A 21,351-nucleotide genomic window follows, 5' to 3' on the forward strand; every position below is an offset into this window, starting at 1 on the left:
TCAATCTCACACAGAAATTCATAAATTTTTTTCCTACTTTAAGCAGAAAACTCAAATGATGAAACAGTGACGGGATGGGAAGATATAATACATGACTCTACTGTAGGCACATATTTTCTAAACTAATATTAAGAGTCTCTTCCAGGAAAATTCAGAAGACAATTCACACTAAATAATAATAATGATAATAAATTATGTATAATATTAATAACAAATGCATACAATATAATAAATACATTAAAATATAGAATATATTAATATAAAATACTATGTAATATATAATAGAATATATAATACGGCAATAATACAATTATAACATTTATACTAGAATACATTAAATATAAATTATAAATTGATTGATAACATATAATATTATCTAATATTATATATTAAATATAACATAATTTATAATTAATTAATTAATTAAATTATAAAATAATATTATATTAATATTATGCATTATAATACATAACATTATATATTGATGTAATATTAATGATATATTAATTAAATAATTTATATATTTAATATATAATACATAATATTAGATAATATTATTATCGATCAATTTATATCCATATATAATGTTATATAATATTATCAATTTATAATTATATTTAATATATTCTAGTATATATGATATATCATATAATATTACATAATATTATTATACTAAATAATAGTATTTTGTTTTGTAGGGCAGTAAGTATTCATTTTCTCAAATTTCTTTTCTTTTTTTTTTTTTTTTTTAAAGATTTTACTTATTTATTTGACAGAGAGACAGCCAGTGAGAGAGGGAACACAGCAGGGAGTGGGAGAGGAAGAAGCAGGCTCCCAGCGGAGGAGCTCGATGTGGGACTCGATCCCCGAACGCCGGGATCACGCCCTGAGCCGAAGGCAGACGCTTAACGACTGTGCTACCCAGGCGCCCCATTTTCTCAAATTTCTTCAGAGAGAGAAAGAAAACTATGGAAAATTTCTTCCTGGTTGGGCTAGAAAAATATACCCTGTCCTTGGGGGAAAGGGCCATGTGGCGCCCCCAGTGAAAAGCGCATGTGATGGGAAACATGAGGCGGGTTTACTCATGCCCAGGGCATCACTAGGACAGGCCTCAGACACCATGCTAGGGCATCACAGAGCCTCGGAGTCACCCGGTGACTCCTGGCCCATCAGTGTACAGGTGAGGCACCAACCTCAGGAAGGTTCACTTCTCTGACCCTCTTCCTTTCTGGAATTACAAGTGTTAAAGCACCATTTGGGTTGGACAGACCCATCCTATACAAACACTATGAAACTACATCCTGCCAGAGCATAGGGGAGGAGGGAAGGAGGCAGAAGCCATGGCTACCTGGAATTTATAATTGCTGTTTCCCTCAAATATTTTCTTAATCTATTATACTTACATAATTCTCTCTTCTTCTTCTTTTTTTTTAAGATTTTATTTATTTATTTGACAGAGAGAGACAGCCAGCGAGAGAGGGAACACAAGCAGGGGGAGTGGGAGAGGAAGAAGCAGGCTCCCAGCAGAGGAGCCCAATGCGGGACTCGATCCCGGAACACCGGGATCAGCCCAGAGCTGAAGGCAGATGCTTAACGACTGAGCCACTCAGGCACCCCTCTCTTCTGATAAAACTAAAAAATACATTGCCATACATATACATAGCTGATGAAGTAACTGGTTCACTTATTTCATATGCTTGATTCCTTGAACTTTCAAACTAGAGTAGGGAGGATACCAATATTTTGTCTTGTTTGGACCTGAAATTACAGCTCAGGTCTGTACACATCATTGACCACATTGCTAAGCAGGGCAGCAAAGTTGACAAATAATAAAGAAGAAAAAAAAAAAAAGCAAATGCGAATACATTTCAACATAAAGAATTTTAAATGATCACCTGTTTTCTACGATCACTATCACAGCCTTAAATACAGCTTTCCTCCGTGTATTAAAAAAAGAAGTCACATTTTAGCTACTGATAATCATCAAATATTTGGCAATTACTTTATACAATTAAAGTTACCATCACTTAATACTAAAATGATTGATACAAATGGAGGATAGGAGAAATGAAAATAATTACTGAATCCAGGGGTCAATGGAAACCTGACGCAATGGAAGAATTTCCAAAGTTCAGTACATTATAGATTACTCATTGAAGATCATATTAAGAGCCCTAAACTAGAACCTGGCAAAAATTCTACACTTTTTTTTTTTCATTTAAAATATTTATTTGAGAGAGAGAGCATGTGTGCAAGCACAAGGTAGAGGGGCAGAGGAAGAGAGGACCTTGAGTAGACCCACACCGAGCACAGAGCCCGACGTGGGACTCAATACATGACCCTGAGATCATGACCTGAGCCAAAACCAAGAACTGGACACCAATTGAGCCACCCAGGCACCCCCAAAATTCTATACTTTTAATTTATTTAAAAGATTTATTTATTTATTTGAGGTAGAGAAGTGGGGGAGGGGCAGAGGGAGAGGGAGAAAGAATCCCAAGCAGACTCCATGCTGAGTGCAGAGCCCGACATGGGACTCAATCATAGGATCCTGAGATCATGACCTGAGCCAAAATCAAAAGTCAGACGCTCAACCAACTGAGCCACCCAGGTGCCAACCAAGTTCAACACATTTTGATAAAAAATTCTTTAATCCTTTAGTCCTATATAAAGAGTGATAAATGAGAGTCTAGGAGTTTATGTATGTGAAGACACCTTAATGGTAGACAGAGAGTAATACTGCAACCAAGCCATGGGAAACACCTTAAATATTCAAACCGAAAAGCAATGTGAGAGATGTCATGATCACGGTAATAACTCAGAGACGAACTTCTTTGACTACTTACTACGTGCTGGGCACTGTTCCGTTTCACATATCTTCATCTAATCTTCACAACCACCCCACCTCGGTCCCCATTTTACAGACGTTAGAAAGGCAGTTCGGGACAGGGTGCCAGAGCCGGACTGCCTTGGTGTGACTCCTGGCCCTGGCACCTACCAGCTCATCTGGGAAGTGGGGGTACATACAGAGTTCGTTGTGGAGGTAAGGAAACAAAGAGCTGCATCCAAAGGGCTGCCCAGTGAACTCTCAGTCGTATCACAGAAAAGGGCTCTGAGGCCAGGAGAGAATAAGTTGCCCAGGTGACAGCGGCAGAGCCAGGAGGAGAGCCCGGGCCACCGGCCCTGGAGGCTGCACCCTGTGCCGCACGCACGCTGCCTAACAGTTCCTGAAACTCGCTCGTGCGGCATTTCCCGCATCGCTGCCTTTCGACCTCCAGACAACTTGATACGATCTCTGCTTCACAGAGATGGAGACCACGCATGCCAGTCACTTGCAGGGACTTCGCAGGCCAGGGCACTATGGTGACGAGGACACTGAGGCTACCCTGCGGGGCCTCACAGGTGTAGACGCGAAAGAGCTTGTGTGAAGACACAGGCTACGGAGAAGACGGGCTGGGACGCAAACCCAAGTCTCCGTGCCCGCTCCGTTCCATCCACACGCCACTGCATTAAAACAGGGAGCTTCTTAGGCAGAAAAGATATTTTTGGGGAGAAAAGGAAGAAAGGAGCTAACATATGAGGAGAGAATTAGAGTTTTCGGGCCGGTGGGAAACATGTATAGGAGACCCATTCTCTCCGTCTTAACCCTTCACGCACCCAGTTTTCAAGGCCCCAGGGCATTTGCCCCATAGTGATGTACTTCATCATGACGGGGAAGGAGTGAGAAACCAATTTCTACCCGCTTAAAATACGCTCCGGAGTGAAGACTGCAAGAACGTGAAATACCACGGAGCATGGCATACAGACGCTCCACCGTTATATGCACACGCGCCAAACTCAAATCAACACACTTGGTGTCGGTGTAACCAAACACGTGCACACGCGTTTATCTCTAATTCTGACGGCTGAATTCTCAAAGTCACCTCCATGACCGGAACGGCTGAGGACGCTACCCGGAGCATTTGGAAAGACGACCTGCACAATCGAACCGACAGAAGGGCTGCTTGTACTGTGGTGGCAGGTCAGCCTTCTTAGACGTGTCGGATGAGGTGACCGCTACCTGCCTTCCTCCACGGCCTACGCCTGTCCCCCACAGGTATGCCTCCCCGGAACTTAACTCCTGCCTTTCAAACCCAAACCGAATCTGTTCCTGATCTGATTTTCGGCTCACTGGTTTGGTCTGGTTTCACGCTTTCGGCCCTCGGTACTCCCGTAGATGAACACTCGTGCCACAGCCAAAGAAAAGCACAAAATCTTGAAAAGCCGGGTCTGTGTGTCCTCTTGAGACACAGAAATAGAATTCCGTTAAAACAGACCTTTGCCCACAGAGTAAGTTCGAAACAAATAAAGAATAACAGTTTATGTTTAGAAAACTCCATCTCACTAATACTTTAATGATTTAAGAAACCTTCGAGAAAGTCTGGGAGACACCGAGTTGGGGAATCCCTGCCCACGTGTGCCTGAAAGCCTGACAGGCAATTTCAGTATGTACTTGGTGATTGCAGCCTTTCCAGGGTTACCACAGCAGAACAGCTCCCGACAGCTCCTTCTGGCAGCCTGTGCCATCTTGACTGGAAACGCTCAGGTAATTATTCTGACCAGAACCAACAGATTTAGAACTTGAAAGGAAGTACAATGGCTCAGCCAAGCCAAGAATCTTTAAATGCTCTGACTTACACTGAGGGAGCGTTTGATAATGCTACGGTGTCTGAAGCTGTGGGGCCACAGCACTATTTGGAGGAAAGCTGCTGCTAAAAGCATATCCGCGCTGTGAGTCAGATACCGGGCGCTGGCACAGAATCTTCCGGCAGGTGAGGCAGCGCACTCGCCCACCTGGCCCCGCCCCGCCTGTCACACTGTCAGCAGGCTGATTCTTCTCTGCCATCTCCAGGAGGGGTCTGCTCTTTGGAGGTCCCTCCTGGTTCTTCACTTCCCTTGCTTTCTCTGGGAAGTGATGTATGTCTGCCCATCTGTCCCTCCCTCATGAAGCAAATTATAAATATAATTGACAATTTAGGGCCCTTCTTGTAAAATGCCTTTTTATCAAAAATAAGCACTTTATTCCCAGTAATAGCACTTTTTAACAGAACACAGGAGGTCAAACCTGTAACCTCTGCAAACACCTGCATTAGGTCACCACTCTCAATGAAGACGGGTGTAATGAGAGATGGCCACAGAACTGATCATACCTGAGAATCTGGAACCCCTCCAGCTTCTGTCACTATGACGTGTTTGTCACTGTTTTCTTCATCTTGTTCAATTGCTTTATACAAAGAAAAGAAAAAGAACGTTAAAAAAATGTAGCATCCTAAGAAAACAATTTTAGATCATTTTCTTTCAGGTGGTAATTTGGCAGGAAAAAACAATATGAGGTAGATTCACAAAATGTTAAGTATCCGCACTATTTTTTATTATTTGGTTGAAAGTTAAACTAACTGCACCAGGCTCTTTTCATGTACATTATCTTGTTTATCAAATCAATGTCAGTGGAAAAGTTTGCTCTCATTTCTTCTCTTCACCTAAACCCAGCCTGACATCAGCATGTCAGTACTGGGCTTCATCCAAGGGGGAGCTGGGGTGCAGTCGAAAGCTTCTATCAAGTTTATCTGAGAACATTTTTAAAAAAACAATGTGGGGTTTTTTGGCTGGTAGTTAGTGGTCACATAATAAAGAAAGCATAATATTGTCTATTTAGACCACTCCAGCGCCCTGTTACCACAGAATTCCAAACTGTGGAATCTTGAATCTACCTCTTCTCCCCCTTATTTTCCCCAGCATCTCCCTATCCAAGTCCTTGTCACGTTTTCTGTGCCGGTGTAATCATCTCCTAACACAAAGCTCTTAATCCCTCTCCCTAATACAATCCAGCTGGGGCACAACTGCTTAAATAATCAGTCTCAAAACGGGAAACCAGTGCCATGCTTTGGCCCATGTACTGTTATCACTTATCTTATCAAGAATGAATTCCCTGTTTATCACTGAAGGTCTTCCTTGAATTCTCTAGCTTCCTCCTAATCTTCAACTTCACACTGACACTCACTACAACCCTGATCCAAGCAGAGGGATTTGATTATTGTACTCTTTGTACAGTTTGCTCTTTCGCTTTCAAAATATTTACCAAGTGCCAACTATGTGCCTGGCACGGGGGCTACTCCTGGAACAAGGCAGGTGAGCCCTGACTTCATGAAGTACATGTCCTAGCTGGAAAGATAGCCAGGGAACAGCAACTCCTACTACTGCAACCAACAATAATAATCATAATATTATAAATATAATAATAACTAAAATAATAAGATGGTCATGAGAAATGGGGATATGACAAAAAACAAACTGGGGGAGGCCACTTTCAGGAATGGGGGCAGGGATGGTGCTTCCCTGAAAAAGGGATAGCTGGGGGGACCTCCAGGTTGAGATGGAGACACCCACGGCAGGTGAGAGTGAGAGGAACTAGAAACAGCACAGACCACTCTGTGAATTCAAAGTTCAGCCTAAGAACAGGGGAAAGCACCAAGGAATTTTAAATTGGGAGTTGCATGATTTGATGCTTATTTTCAAGAGTTCTTTTTGGCTTCTTTGTGGAGAAGATACTCAAGAGAAACAAGTGAGGAAACAGGGAGACCAGTTAGGTGACGGTTGCTGACATCCTGACTAGAGATGACAATGACTCAGACCAGGGAGGTGGCAATGAGCTGAAGACACATGGAGGATTTGCGCTGAATTTTAGACAAAATGGACACCACCTGTCCACAAACTGAATATGGTGGGGGGGGGGGGTCGGTGAGAAGAGGATAAGAAGCAATCAAGGATGACTCCTCAGTAGAATAAGTTATTCCTTGTATCTGCCACTCCATTTTTCCCTTTTGCTCTCTCCATCAAAAGCAGGGCAAAAACACCACCAACCTCGCGGATAGTGAGGTCACGCACTGTACTTACGGGTTCAGTTCGCATTGTTTTGTGGCCTTTCAAATACTGTGCTCTCTGCTCTGTGTTTTTTTAAAGTATCATTTCATGTACCTTTTGCTTTTATATGCCTTTTATGCCTACCGTGTGGTGCTTACCATGGACGCACCTAAAATGCTGGGCACGCGGTATGAGCTCTGTAAAAACTAACGGATGAACACTTCCTCCCCCAGGGCCCCGAACGGCACACCATGACTACCCCTACTTACAGAAACGACTGCTTTCCTAACTATTTATGAAAAAAGAGGGGAGGGAAATTCTTCTGTTAAACACCACGAATAACTAGGATAACTCTATCATTGAGCATCTACAGGCAAGGCAGGAACAGCGGAAGTGGATAGCTTTTCTATTTTCAGCAAAATTTCCACTCATGCTTGTTCAAAGGGGGTCCCCTGTTGCTACTGCTGCCCGATTATGAGAAAACTTAGGAAGAAAGAAAAACTCCCATGTTTTCTCTGAAAAACTAGAGGCAAGAATGCCAAGAGAAAAATACAGAATAACATTATAAATTCCACTTAAAAATGCACTGGCTAGGGGCGCCTGAGTGGCTCAGTCCGTGAAGCGTCCGACTCTTGATCTCAACTCAGGTCTTGATCTCAGGGTCTTGAGTTCAACCCCTGCACTGCACTCCATGCTAGGCATGGAACCTACTTTTAAAAAAAAGTTCATTGGCTGTAGAAGTAAGGAACTCTATTTAGCTAACTGAAACAAGTCTTTCCTCAATCTGTAATGGGAAGTCATTCTCCTGGAGGGCAACTAATGTGGGACAAGTGCACTCATATGAAGTGTGAACCTCATCTTGGCACTTGATTTATGCTTTAATTTGAATTTTTGCTCTTTTAATTTAGATGAAAATGAAGAAAACTAAATTTTGGAATATTTTGCCAACTAAATTCATGTTTTTGTTTTTATTTTTTACTTCTTATTTTTTAAGAGAAGACATGTCACGGCATTTATTCAAGTTAATCCATTTCATTCAATAATCTGCCATATTGTTGCAGTCACTGTTAATATTACTACCATTACTGTTTCTCTTTTGAGAGGATCATGCTTTTAAAAAATTTGAGTTGGATTTCCATGATGTTTAACTCTATGATTAAAAATCTTTTTACGGGGCGCCTGGGTGGCACAGCGGTTAAGCGTCTGCCTTCAGCTCAGGGCGTGATCCCGGCGTTATGGGATCGAGCCCCACATCAGGCTCCTCTGCTATGAGCCTGCTTCTTCCTTTCCCACTCCCCCTGCTTGTGTTCCCTCTCTCACTGGCTGTCTCTATCTCTGTCAAATAAATAAATAAAATCTTTAAAAAAAAATAAAAATAAAAAATAAAAATCTTTTTCCTTGTGGTGCCTGGGTGGCACAGCGGTTAAGCGTCTGCCTTCAGCTCAGGGCGTGATCCCGGCGTTCTGGGATCGAGCCCCACATCAGGCTCCTCTGCTATGAGCCTGCTTCTTCCTCTCCCACTCCCCTGCTTGTGTTCCTTCTCTTGCTGGCTGTCTCTATCTCTGTTAAATAAATAAATAAAATCTTTAAAAAAAAAATCGTTTTCCTTGCTAAAAGGCAACCCCTTCATCACAAGAGAAACAGGAAAACTGAGATTTAGTTGTAGAAAGTGATTTCCACCAGAAACAGTTCATAGTCCATAATCTTTCAGGGTTGTACCTTTACCTGGGGCCTCTTTTTGGGGGGAGGAGTTATTTCTCATAGATGTTTGCTTAAAACAGAAAACATGCCCTACTGCTTCACAGAAGGAAAATCAGGTCTAGTCCCTAGAGAACAGGCAGGTGGTCCTCCAGGAAAGGAACCCTAATGGCTACTAGGTGACAGAGTCATTCTGCCAAGGTCAGGGGACAGAGTCAGTGACTCTCCCGCCCTGACCAGTCCGTAGTAAAAAGGCCTAACCAGGTGGGTGGGAGAGGTAGTAACCAGCTTCCAGTTAGACTCCATAGCTCAGGAATGTCTGTGGTCTGTGTTTGAGTACGCTGGAGCTGGAGGGAGACGTTACAGAGTCTGGAGAAAGCGACTAAGAATATGCAAGTGTGGGGGCGCCTGGGTGGCTCAGTCGTTGAGCGTCTGCCTTCGGCTCAGGGCGTGATCCTGGCATTCTGGGATCGAGCCCCACATCAGGCTCCTCTGCTGGGAGCCTGCTTCTTCCTCTCCCACTCCCCCTGCTTGTGTTCCCTCTCTCGCTGGCTGTCTCTCTCTCTCTGTCAAATAAATTAAAAAAAAAAAAAAAAAAAGAAGAATAGGCAAGTGTGAAAAAGATACAGGTTTCCTCCCGGGGGACCCACAGAAAGGGGGCACCACCAGTCAAGGGCAGTCCTGTGCTTTTCTTTGAGAAGAGAATACACTGTGTGGGTTCTGCAGTTTTCAGATAACAACTGGAATGATACTGAACAAGTGGAAAGTTAATTCAGTTTCCATCCATGGTTCAGAAAACACAGAACACCTGTGTGCAAGGCAAGGTGACAGGTGCTGAAAAACAGTCAAGCTAAGATGTGACCCTGACCGGAAGGAGCCATCTAGCAGTGGCCACCAGACCCCTGCACACCATGGAGTGCTGTGTCCTCCGGGCCATGCAGAGGGAAGGACGGCTTCTGGCTGGCACCGTCAGGGAAGGCATTCCTCCATCTCTCCTCTTGGTACTCAGCGTGTCCTCTGTGCCTCTAGGTTACTGCTCGGCCTGGCCCATTCCAGGCACTTGCTCATCTTCCTTACCTTTCTTCATGGTGTGAGGAATGGAAGTTTGAGAGGATAAGATCCTGTCTCACAGGTGCCTAGTGTGTGTGGAATTGTGCTGTGGAAATGTCACTCTGTCTTGGTTTCCAGAAAGGTGGAAAAAATTGGAGGAAAGGAGAGGTAAGATGGGGTGGTAAGGGTATGGTGTCAGAAGGTGGGAGCGAAGTTATACCAACAAGCAGTTTTAGTACACGGCTTAATCCAGATGATAAGAAGAGTACCAACACTGCCAAGGACCTCGAGAAGGGAGCTGGAGGCCGTCGGCCACGTAGGTTAGTCAGCAGAATCGGGAAGCTCATATCCTTTCCTATTATCTAGTCAAGCTCAACCAGAGCATATGAAAAAATAATGAATAACTAGAGGGTCTTCAATTTCTGGAAAGTAGAAAGATCAAGTTAACTCAGCAGCCCCCAGCAGCCCCCTCCCCCACCACTAAAACACTGAAGTTGAATGTCAAAAGCACAGAGAAAGTTTTGGATATCTTCTTAACTGTGTTTTTGGCCTTTTGGTCCATAAGCGATTGAGATGGAGAGAGATACTATCCCAAAGGGGAAAGTTTGTAGGAACCAGAGTAGTTGAGCCCGACCATCCCTGATGCCTTTAGACACGCATGAAATCGTGGCTACAAGGACTCTCCCGCGTGAGTCAGCCACGCAAGCCAGGGGCCACCGTGTAGGAGGATGTGATGATGGTCCACCAGGTCCTGAGTGAAGGGCTCAGGGGCCCAAGGCTCTGACAAGGGATACTCTGAGGCCAGAAGTTAACCCAGTATAGTAAACGTGCAGGGCGCAGGACACGAAGGCAGGACCGCTTGAGCAGAAACCTTCTTGTCCATGTTTTTGTTTTTAAAACAACATTTCTGCGCCTAGGCATTGGTTATTTCACATTATACTACAACATAGGGCATGCAGGACAATGCACAACAATTTCAGAACTGAGAGTGAACACTATTTTTTTTAAGATTTAGGCAGAATTCTTAGTATATATAGATAGAAACAAAAGGAGGAGGGGATTAGCATAAAAGCATAATCGGGAGAAAAACTCCGTCCTCTATTTCTGGCTTATCCTCAAACAACAATACTACATTTCTTGTCACATCTTTGAAGACCTCAAAATGAGCTGCCCAGCACTACAGTTCGAGTCACGAAGCCAGAACTACAAACACAACCAGGCTCATCAGGGATACGGCAAAGGAACCTCAGCAACCCATCTCAGTCTGCACAAAGGGGAATCTCGAAGTTTCGGAGCCTCTTATCTGCAGCTCCCTGACGACAAGGACAAGAGTGTGGTCTCCTCCAATAATAAATAACATTATTTTCTTGGAAATACTGAGAAAGTATGAGTCCAAGAATATATTTTAGTGAGAGTTCACATACACTACTTGGGAACAAAAATATACTTATGCCAGACTTCCGAGGATTTATGATCACCCCGGGACGCCTCATGTATGAAATACACAGTCAGTCACCTAAAAAGGAGAGTTCCAGTGACCCTTGAATATGAAGAAGAATGTCGAGGAATACATAAGAAGACAAGCTCTGTCTCCGTGCCTCCTGGTGGTACGCCTCATGTGATAGAAGGAGGAGGACGCAGCTATTCAGATTTTTTAGCTGAATTTTCTTTTATCTGATCAGAGTAAGAGTAGGCTGGGGAAAAGTTCCTACGCAAATATTGTTTCTGGGACAGTTCCCTCCAGTGGAACACGTACACAGGAATGACAGCTTCTGGGATCGAGGGAGGCTTGGAGCCGCCCTCTCTGCCAACACAAACCATCTCCTTATCTCTCAACACAGAGTCCAAAAGCAAGAAAAGGCCTTTGAAAATAACTTACCACAACAGAAGCAGAAGCACAACATCTAAAGCCTATGTTCTGAGCAGGGAATATGAGAGCCTACATGAGAACTAAGTGTATCTGTGGCTTAATTAGCACGATTTCACAGAAGAGCACGTAGTCCAAATGCATCTCTCTGTGAGTTAGCCAAGAGCCCTTCAAGATGAGCCACGGGAGGCAGCCTCCAAGATGTTAGGCCTGCCTTAATGCCACTTTCTGGTTATCTTCAGAACAGGTTTTCTCACCTCATGACTTACTAGGACAATTGCTAAGAAAACTTTCTTAATAACTCCACTAATGTTATTACTTAAACACAAAGAAGACTGATGTCCTTTCAAAACAATGCTGCTTTAATCCCTGACCGACTGTGCAAAGGTAAGAAGGAGCCGCACTCAGAATATCAAGCAGAATGACCATGAAGCACTAGGTGACTGTACGAGAAAGTGTTCTTGACAAACCAACCAAACTATTTTTTTTTAATTGACAAGCCAACCCAAAATTTTACTACAGACAGAAACTTAGCATTTCAAGTCTCAATGTGAGAAATCAGCAATACAGTCAAGAAAAAGAATTCACTGAGTACTTGGCCAATAATTGAAATGTGGGCAATAACAGAATCTTTCATCTTTGTAGCATTTTTACAGAGAGAATTGTCATCAAGGATCTCAGCTGATGTCCACACACCCTGAAGACGGGGACAGGCCAAATCCTCCCCATCTCAGAGATGAGGTTACGCCACCTGCGCTAGCCCTCCCTGTACGATGTATGTGTCTGCGGCGGTTCGAGCCCGTGTCTGTCGCGGACGGAACGGTACAGTGCTGGTCAGACCGCGCACCGGCGAGTCTGTTCATGTAGGTCCTGATCAGTATTCCTTTTCTAATGAAACACAACATAATACAATAGAAAGAACAGGAACGAAATTCAAACATCCAAATGCATCCCCACGAGTAACACTGAGTACTTCTCACCCATGTGGATGAGACGTAGCAGGTCGGGCTGTTTTGTGTGTTCCCTGGGTTGTGGACTCGACCGTGCTAGGCAAACACCGAGGTGTTTTCAGGCCACAGGAGGCAAAGCCCTGTTCCTCATTATCTAAATAACCAGCCATTTTTTTGTACCATTCCTGGAGAAAGGCCATAATATTTATTTTCGGAGGCCCTTCCCCAAGGCTCCATCCCCATTCAGCAGGCCATGCATTCCCTCGGAGGGGGAGCGCGAAGGAGCTGATGAGAAAGCGGTGAGAAATGCTGATCGGGCCCATTTATTTTTGGTTACCTATACATAATCACAAATGCTTCAAAATGCTCACATCTTTTCTGGTCTCTAAAAAGTAAGGGGGAAAAAAGCAGTTACAGCCTTCGCTTCATCACTGTATTTTTTTCAGTGTTAAAATTTGAAAACTACTGCTCAGCATTCACCATCAAGATAGGCCATTTAGTACTATCACCTGGCCCTTCCAGAGTGCCTTCTGAACTTCGCTTTGAAAGCTGACCGATGCCTATGACCTCTCTGTCCCAATTGCCTTTTCTCAGCCCCAATCGGTTCAGCCTCTGAGCTGAACTTGAGATTGTTGTTTTAAAACTCTGTTCTGGGTCCTTATCATCCTCGAAGCCTCCAAAAATGCAAGTTTCCCACAGGCTCTCTTTTCTCTCTCTGCCTCTTTCCTCAGGGATCTTAATTGTCCCTATGGTTTCAATTTTCATGGTTACGCAGGTTATCCCCAAATCTACATCTCCATCTCTGCCCTCTTCTCAGAGTCCCGGACCATGTCTCCAGCTACACAAGGAACATTTTCACGTCGCAGACCATCATGCACCTGAGATGGACAAGCTGCTATCACAGTGCAGTGGCGCAGCCTCTGTCCCTGGGGGAGGGGGGTGAGGACACAGAGGTCTGAAATCACAAGCATCATGTCCACTGGCTTTCACAAGCCTCTTCCTCCTCTTGCAGAATTTTAGTTTAAGTTTCCACCAGGTGTTTTCATGTTCCTCCTTCCGCTCTGCTCTCACATCAGTCTCTCGCTACACCCCGTCACTTCCACCTCTGAAACGTCTCCATCCTCCTTCCTCTCTGCCACGGTCATAGCTCAGGACTATACCACTGCTCCCCTGGCCCACTGCCACAGCCTCCCAGCCAGCCTCTCCTCTGGTTCATTCTCTCCTCCACACAGGTGCCAAGTTCACTTCCAAAAGGCAAGTCTGATCACACTAGCTCCCCATCCCTTTAGACTCCTGCCTCTCCCCCCCCGCCCAGACAACATGAGAGTCACACAGGGGCCTGGGTACCAAGTGAGACCCCATCCCTGGCATTCCTGATGCAGTGGGACTTAGAGAGCTGTGCAGGCTGGAGAGCTTCAACACCTGTGATCCCCACTCTATGAAACATTCAGGCAGAAGCCTCAACCTGACCCCTATAGGCCAGGCCCTGGGTCTCAGTCTCTGTCCCCAGATGCACCTCCCACATTTCTTTCTTTGGACCTGGAATGCCTTGTCCCTGCCTTCAACAGGTGAAAATCTTCTTGTGCACTGGGCTCTCCGGTTCTAACACCATCTCCTTAGTGAGGATCCTTCTGAGTCCTCACCACTTGCACCCAAGACCCTAGATTAAATGAAATCCTTCCTCTTGGCCTAACAAAGCTCTGTTTCATGTTCATTTTTTAATCTGTGTTTTATAGCTGGCAACACAAACCCGACTTTACTAATCTACACCATGAGTTCCTCAAGGGGAGAGAGCATGTTTTCCTATTCCGAGCACCTGGAATAATTTCTACAACATAGTGCTGCTAAGTGATTGTCTATTGAACTGAACAAACATGCTAATTCAGAAAGTAAAAATTTTAAGGCAGATACAAACTCTCAATGGCACGTCCACTTTGGGGGAGAGGGTAAGATTATGGAAGAAGAGTTTTTGAGAAAAAGGTGGATTCTGACAGGTGGATGAGGTGAGGGGAAGAAAGGCAGTCAAGGTGGAGAGCTGGTAAAAACAGGTGTAAGGTGGAGAAAAGCAAGGGATCTGACATGGGACCAGTGAGCAGTACACAGTGTTGTGGAAATACCAGAAAACAAAGCCAGAAAAGTTAGTTGGGTTTCCATGTTAGGCTGAGGAGACTCATTTAGTAGCAAGTGAGGTGATGTGAGCAAAGAAACTATTATCATCATTATGCTAAACATGGACAGCTCTTGAGGTGTTATGTTTCAGATACATGTTCTCAGTGTGGGCTCTCCCGTTTCATCTTCCCTTATCCCTCTGCTGGAGGTACTGGCAAGGCTGGCCGGAGGTACGTGGCCACTGTGAGCAGGCTACTAATTTACTACTTCTTTTTGCCAATGTTTGTTAAGTATCTGTTCAGTCCTTTTTTAGTAGGGCTAGTGAGAAACTTAGTTTCTATTAATGAAAGAACTTTTAATAATTCTTAACTTTTCATTTAATAAAAAATTCAATAATTTACTAAATTCTTTTTCTTGGAATTTAGCAATTTGCTTCGTTCAAATTGTGTCATTTAGTAATTTAACTGACATTCTTTTTTTTTTAAGATTTTATTTATTTATTAGAGAGAGATGGCGAGCATGCACACATGAGTGGGGGCAGGGCAGAGGGAATGGGAGAAGCAGACGCCCAGCTGAGCAGGGAGCCCAACGTGGGGCTCAATCCCAGGACCCTGGGATCATGACCTGAGCTGAAGGCAGATGCTTAACCGACTGAGCCACCCAGGCACCCTTAACCGACATTCTTAATTCTTAATTTTCCACACACGTAATTTTTCCAACACACTTACTAAGGAGAGAGGACATGTGGACATGTCAATTGTGGACATGGAAAAACCATGTTGCCCAAACCTAGCAACACCCCATGCATGACTTGGTTTCAGAATGATGACTCATTGCCAACCAAAAGCTAGCAAGTCCACAGGTTGACAGGGCCACCTTGGTGGGCCTTCAGCAATGTGTGTATGTTCACAGACAAAGTACTGATCAGCCACAGTCAGACCCAGCAAGGAACATTCATACACTTCCAGTAGATACAGACAGCTTCCCTGGCCAAAGCCATTACCATTTAATAGCTACTTGATTCATTTCACGTAGAAATCGGAGTTAAATCAGATCCTGTGGACGTGTTAGGGCAGATGTACGGTTGGCCTTCTCCTTGATCAGGTCCCAAGAGCTATTACGATTATCCTCTTTCCACACATGAGACAACTGAGCTGAGACAACTGAACTGTGCTAACTGGCTGGCCCAGAATCACACAGGAAGTCAGCGGAGGAGACGGTTAAGTACCCAGGTCTGACTCTTTACCTGCTCCAATACACCATGAAGACTTAAATTGTCCAAAATGAATTGAACAGGAGTGAGAACAAAAACAAAGGAAATAGGAGGTTTACTGTAAAAAGTCTAAGTGAGAACTGACTTGAATTTCCTATGAGGAAAAATCTGGAGTCATAACGACTTACTCATTGTGAAGTGCTCCCACATACCCCTTCAACCCTCACCATGCTTCCTAAACCCTGAACCCTATATAGAGAAGATAATACATGTTTGCTGCACAAAAGAAAGGTATTGCTTGTACTAACATTTGAATATACAGGCACCGATGTTCTGGAAATTCACAGCATTCAAACCACATACTACATCTATAGTGAGGAGGTTAAAATAAGAGGTCGCTGAAAAACTGCCATTTTAAAACCCCCATCAGATGCTACATGCTCTGCACACTTGGCTGAAGGTGGCTCAAGCCAGAGAAACACCAGCTCTGGACTGCTCCCTGCTCCCCCAAACCGGCCCCCGCCCGGCCTTGCTGACTGCATGATTTATCCTGCTCTCAGGCAGAGAGGGTGCCCTTTCAATTCTTATGCCTTTGTCTTAGAGCCAAGACTCTTCAAATTCCCTTTCCTCCACTTTGTAATAGGTTTTTACAGTGCTTTCTTTTGAGTACCATTTAACAGACGTCCAGTCAATGGAAAAGTTACTCAACAGAGAAAAATGATAACGTCAAAAGAGCAAAGTGTATCCTATATGAAATCCTTTAATTAGATCATAAATATTTGCTCATTGATCAGAGTAATCAGTACTTGAGCCCAGGAACCTGTCTGGTTGCCCTTCTTTGGAGGAAACATACCAGAAAAACACGTTTCCTTTTAACACAAAGATAGCTTGTACATGATCAAACTAAAATAAAACTTAAAAAATCGAGGTAACCCTAGCTACAATTTTTCTTCAGCATTTCTATTGAGAGACAGAAAAGCTTTCGGTTTTTAAGTGCCTTGCAAAGATATGTTCTGGTGACAGGACAGGTTCAGGCCAATCTGCTGTAAGTACATCTTAAAGACTGAGCAGCAATGGTACTTAGACACTCCAAGATGTTCATTCATTTAAAAAGACTCTAGTGCAGAGAGGAGCCTGGGTGGCTCAGTCAGTTAAGCGTCCGACTCTTGATTTCAGCTCAGGTCATGATCTCAGGGTGGTGAGATGGAGCCCCTAGTCCAGCTCCATGCTGGGTGTGGAGCTTGCTTAAGATTCTCTCTCCTCCTCTCCCTCGACCTCTGCTCCTCCCCCCCTAAAAATAGTAGAATAAAATAAAGTCCCCAGCGCACTTCTCTACTCTGTATCTCTCTCAGGAGTTAAAATTTTAAAAGATTTATCTCATCAGTTTTGTTTCTTAAATTCCGCATCTGAGTGAAATCATATGGTATTATCTTTCTCTGACTGACTTATCTTGCTTAGCATAATACATTCTAGCTCCATCCACATCATTGCAAATGGCAAGATTTCATTCTTTTTAATGGCTGAATAATACACACACACACACACACACACACACACCCCACATCTTCTTTATCCATTCATTAGTCAATGGCTATTTGGGCTCTTTCCATAGTTTGGCTATTATTGATAATGCTGCTATAAACACGGGGGTACACGTAGCCCTTTGAATTCGTATTTTTGTATCCTTTGGGTAAATACCTAGTCGTGCAAATGCTAGATCATTGGGTAGTTCTATTTTCAACTTTTTGAGGAATCTCCATACTGTTCTCCAGTTTGCATTCCTACCAACAGTGTAAGAGGGTTCCCCTTTCTCCACATCCTCACCAACACGTTGTTTCTTGTGTTATTAATTTTAGCCATTCTGACAGGTGTGATGTGGTATTTCATGTTTTGATTTATACTTCCCTGATGATGACTGATGCTCAGCATTTTTTCATATGGGGAGGAGGAAAAAGAGAAAATGCGCACATGCGAGAGAGAGCGGGAAACAAACCGTAGGAGACTCTTAAGGATAAAGAACAAACTGAGGGTTGATGGATCGAGGTGGGTGGGGATGGGCAAGAAGGGTGATGGGTATTGAGGAGGACACTTGCTCTGATGAGCACTGAGCGCTGTATGTGCATGATGAATCACTGAATTCTACTCCTGAAACCAACACTGCACTGTATGCTAACTAGAATCTAAATAAAAATTTGGAAAAGAAAAAAATAAAAAGATTTATCTCAGGGAAAAGAAAAGTAATTTCTGAGTCTAACTGTGTGCCAGTGTGGGGCTACGTGCTCTATGGCATCTCATTTAACTCCCCCCACTCCTAACAAGCCCCAGAGCCATGTGCCATTAGCTCCACTTTGCAGAATAAGAAAATGAGCCTCTGGAAGCCACTAAGTCATAGCAAGTGGCTAAGCTAGAACTGAACCTGAGTTTCTTGATGTGCTTTTCAAGCTACACAAATCCGCCTCGAGGACTGTAAAGAAGAAAACACAACAGGTCATATCTACACTGACACTTAACTAAGGTTTTATGGTGGTAGACCAGCGATCTGCTTTTTAAAAATAACATTACAGCTTTCTGCCACACATATAATGTTCATAAGCTTTTTTTTTGTTCCCGAATTGTCAGTAATGCTACCACTAAATCTTCCCATTGACATTACAGGGAAATTCTAAAACATACAGAGCAACCATCACCAATTCCCTAAGAGTCCTTGTTTGCAAATACAAGCGAAGACACGAAATAGTTCAATCAATAGAGCAATCAATAGTGGGTAAGCAGCTCAAGAGAGGGCCAGGGCAAGATGTGAATTTTCCTTAACCCTCATCTACTCCGTCTTGCTAGAATTTAAAGAAACTTCCTTTTATTACACATTTGGGGAAAACAACATCATTCCTACAGTCCTTCTAGTGTATGACCTTGTCAAGTTCTATCGCTTCATGAAACCTTCATTGCTTCATTACTTGAAAAAAGGAGATAATCCCCACCACCCAATAGGATGAGTACGTAGAAGAAAGGTGGACCTGAGTGCTCGATCGAGGGCAGTTACCCTTTCCTCCCAACACAGCAATGCGCTTTTTCATTTTTAGCCATGCATGAGGCCTTTCTCCTTATCAGACCCACCCACTGTTAGGGTAGAGTGCAAGATAAGGAACACAGAAACAAAGTCATTACTATCTGTATTCTGACATCCAAGTTAGAATTTGGCTTGAAAGGGCAAAATTTATAGAGAAATGTTACCTTCCTTTGCACATCAAGAATCAACTCTCTAAGTTTCAAATCTCAAATCCCTGCCTCCTGGAATAGTGAAGCCACAGGCCCGTCCCCCTCATGAAGAAGTCAGGAAGTAATGGGTTAGAAAAGCTCAAGGCTATCCCCAAGTTACTGCAAGGGGACTGTCAGGTTTGGGTGTGGGGGGAGTGGCAGGGCAGTAAAGAGGCAGTGGAGATGAAAGGTAAGAGCTATGGGCCTCATCTTCCCTGGCTGGACTTGGGCTCTGAGAAGGCGAGGTCAGGTAGATGGCTGAGTGAACACCGAAGACAGGAACGCAGTTTCACACACAGAGTGCAACAACTTAGCACACAGAGGAGACTGTGTCAGTCTACCCTCAGCCCCAAGTGGCGGAAGATTCAGCAGTGAGCATGGTAAAGCTAAGGGCAAGCAAGGGGTAGATGAGGTCCAGAGCTTATGATTCCTGAGTTGCTCCTCTTTCCCAGGATGGGAAATCTGCAAGGATTCAAGTTTCTACATGCCCTGGGGACAGAGGCCTGCCTGCAAGGGAGCCCACCTTAAAAAGGGCCAGAGGCTGCAAGAAGTAAGCGGCTGGGAAGCAATGGGGTTTACAGACTCAGCAAGAGGCAACATAGGGCAAGACAGCCAGAAAGGCCCAGAGACCGTAACTGAGATGCACCCCTGACTATCACTGCAAATACCACAGGGGCAACAAAGAGAGGCATGGACACCTCTGCAGAGACCAGAAGCCCAGAAGCACCGTGGGGTTCCAAGGACCCTCCCATGCCGGGGACTGAGTGATCCAAACGGGGATATTTCATCCTCAGCCCAGGCAGGCGCACTATCCTGAACGGAACACCATCACAAAGAGAGTTCCAATCAAAAACAGCTCAAATGCTGCTCCCTGGCAGGAGGGGGCAGCTTGCTGAGGACCACAGTGTAGTGGTCTCAAGGGAGGAACACAGCGTTTCCCACCTACATTTCAGCGTAGAGAATAATTCTGAGCATCCGTTAATTACCACATCTGAGTGTCAATGAAAGGGCTTTAATGGCTCATAAAACAAAATAATCTCCTAAGATTACCAGATCACAAAAATCAAGCCAAAACACATGTGGGGAAAAAAGGTTTTCGATAAAGCATGGCCTGTCAGCCCAAACAATTTTTCACATTCATGCCAAAGGCACTGAGTCATATTTCCTCTCAAATAGAAGTATATGTATTTTGATTTTCATATAAAGTTGATAAAACTATTGGTAGTTTTATTTGTCTTTCCTCTTGAAATATCAAGGTAATAAAAAAACCGCACTTAGACCAGGTCCCATGAAAAGCTCCTTAGAGGGGCCTGACCCACCCATGTAAATGTCATCTTTTGATTAAACTGTCCGTTTGGTTTTAACCTCACCCTGAAATTAGTTAATTTATGTGGGCCTAATGTTACCAGCAAAATGAAGCAACTTCGGTAACTTGGACTCAGGTACAAATGCTAAGTGTGAATTCCACATCTGTCATTTGTTTCACAGATGAGTCTAAGAGGCCCAGAGGGTCCGAGGTGCCCACTGTTCGAGCCTACAGCCCACGTGTGCAGCGCTGACACTGTGAAGCCCTGTGATGGAAAGAGTCCCTTCCCTGACAAGGTAGACACACACCACACCACCGCCTGGGGACCCCAGGCTGCTGATTCAATGCCCCCCTACACCTGCACTGTTAGCAAGAGAGGCTCTCAGCCACGGCTTATCGACATTCCCCAACTCCCTTAAAGACCCACCTCTGAAGGGTGGGGAAGTTGGTTTTGTTGCCAATATGTAACAATTTTGTGTTTACTGTATACTGCCCCATTCAGACAGAGGAAAATCACCTGTACTTAGCTCCACTTTTGGGACGATGATATAGAAATGGGCCTTTTAAACATATAAGAACAATAAAATCTTTAAACGTATAAGAACAAAACTAAAAATCAAAATGAAGAAAATAAGAATCTATGAAACTGAGACGGCGACTGTATCTGTCCTGCTTGGCTCTCTACCATCTGTTCCCCAGGATAGGTACAAAGTAACCTCAATCTCACATTTCCCACAGTCATTTTTCTGCCAGAAGACAATGACATGCTAATGTGTAAATTTCCTTCATTAATTTTAATAGGCCTTAAAGCAAAGGCTTTGTGTTTTTTTCTTTCATGCTTTGTTTTATTCAATGTTTACATTTTCAATAGATAGACGGTAGCTACCTTTTAGCAAAAGGGCAATCAGACAAGCCTGTCTGTTCTACTGACTTGGGACGGCCCACGATTTACAAGGATTGGCTTTACAAGGATGAGGCGTTGGTTCAGGGGCACTTGTTGGGA

The 21,351-nt window shown here is 44.0% G+C and overlaps 1 protein-coding gene across 3 annotated transcripts in view; it reads right to left on the reverse strand.

The window, feature by feature from the left end:
• Positions 1-21,351, reverse strand: part of RAPGEF5 (Rap guanine nucleotide exchange factor 5) — a 235,100-nt gene that overhangs the window by 105,362 nt on the left and 108,387 nt on the right. For all 3 annotated transcript variants that reach the window (XM_057304209.1, XM_057304210.1, XM_044387067.3), the window contains exon 8: positions 5,190-5,263. In XM_057304209.1, coding sequence (XP_057160192.1) covers positions 5,190-5,263 — 74 coding nt within the window. The remainder of the gene's footprint in view (positions 1-5,189; positions 5,264-21,351) is intronic.

The sequence above is a fragment of the Ursus arctos genome, unplaced genomic scaffold (genome assembly GCF_023065955.2).
Source record: "Ursus arctos isolate Adak ecotype North America unplaced genomic scaffold, UrsArc2.0 scaffold_3, whole genome shotgun sequence".
In the NCBI taxonomy this organism is placed as follows: Eukaryota; Metazoa; Chordata; class Mammalia; order Carnivora; family Ursidae; genus Ursus; species Ursus arctos.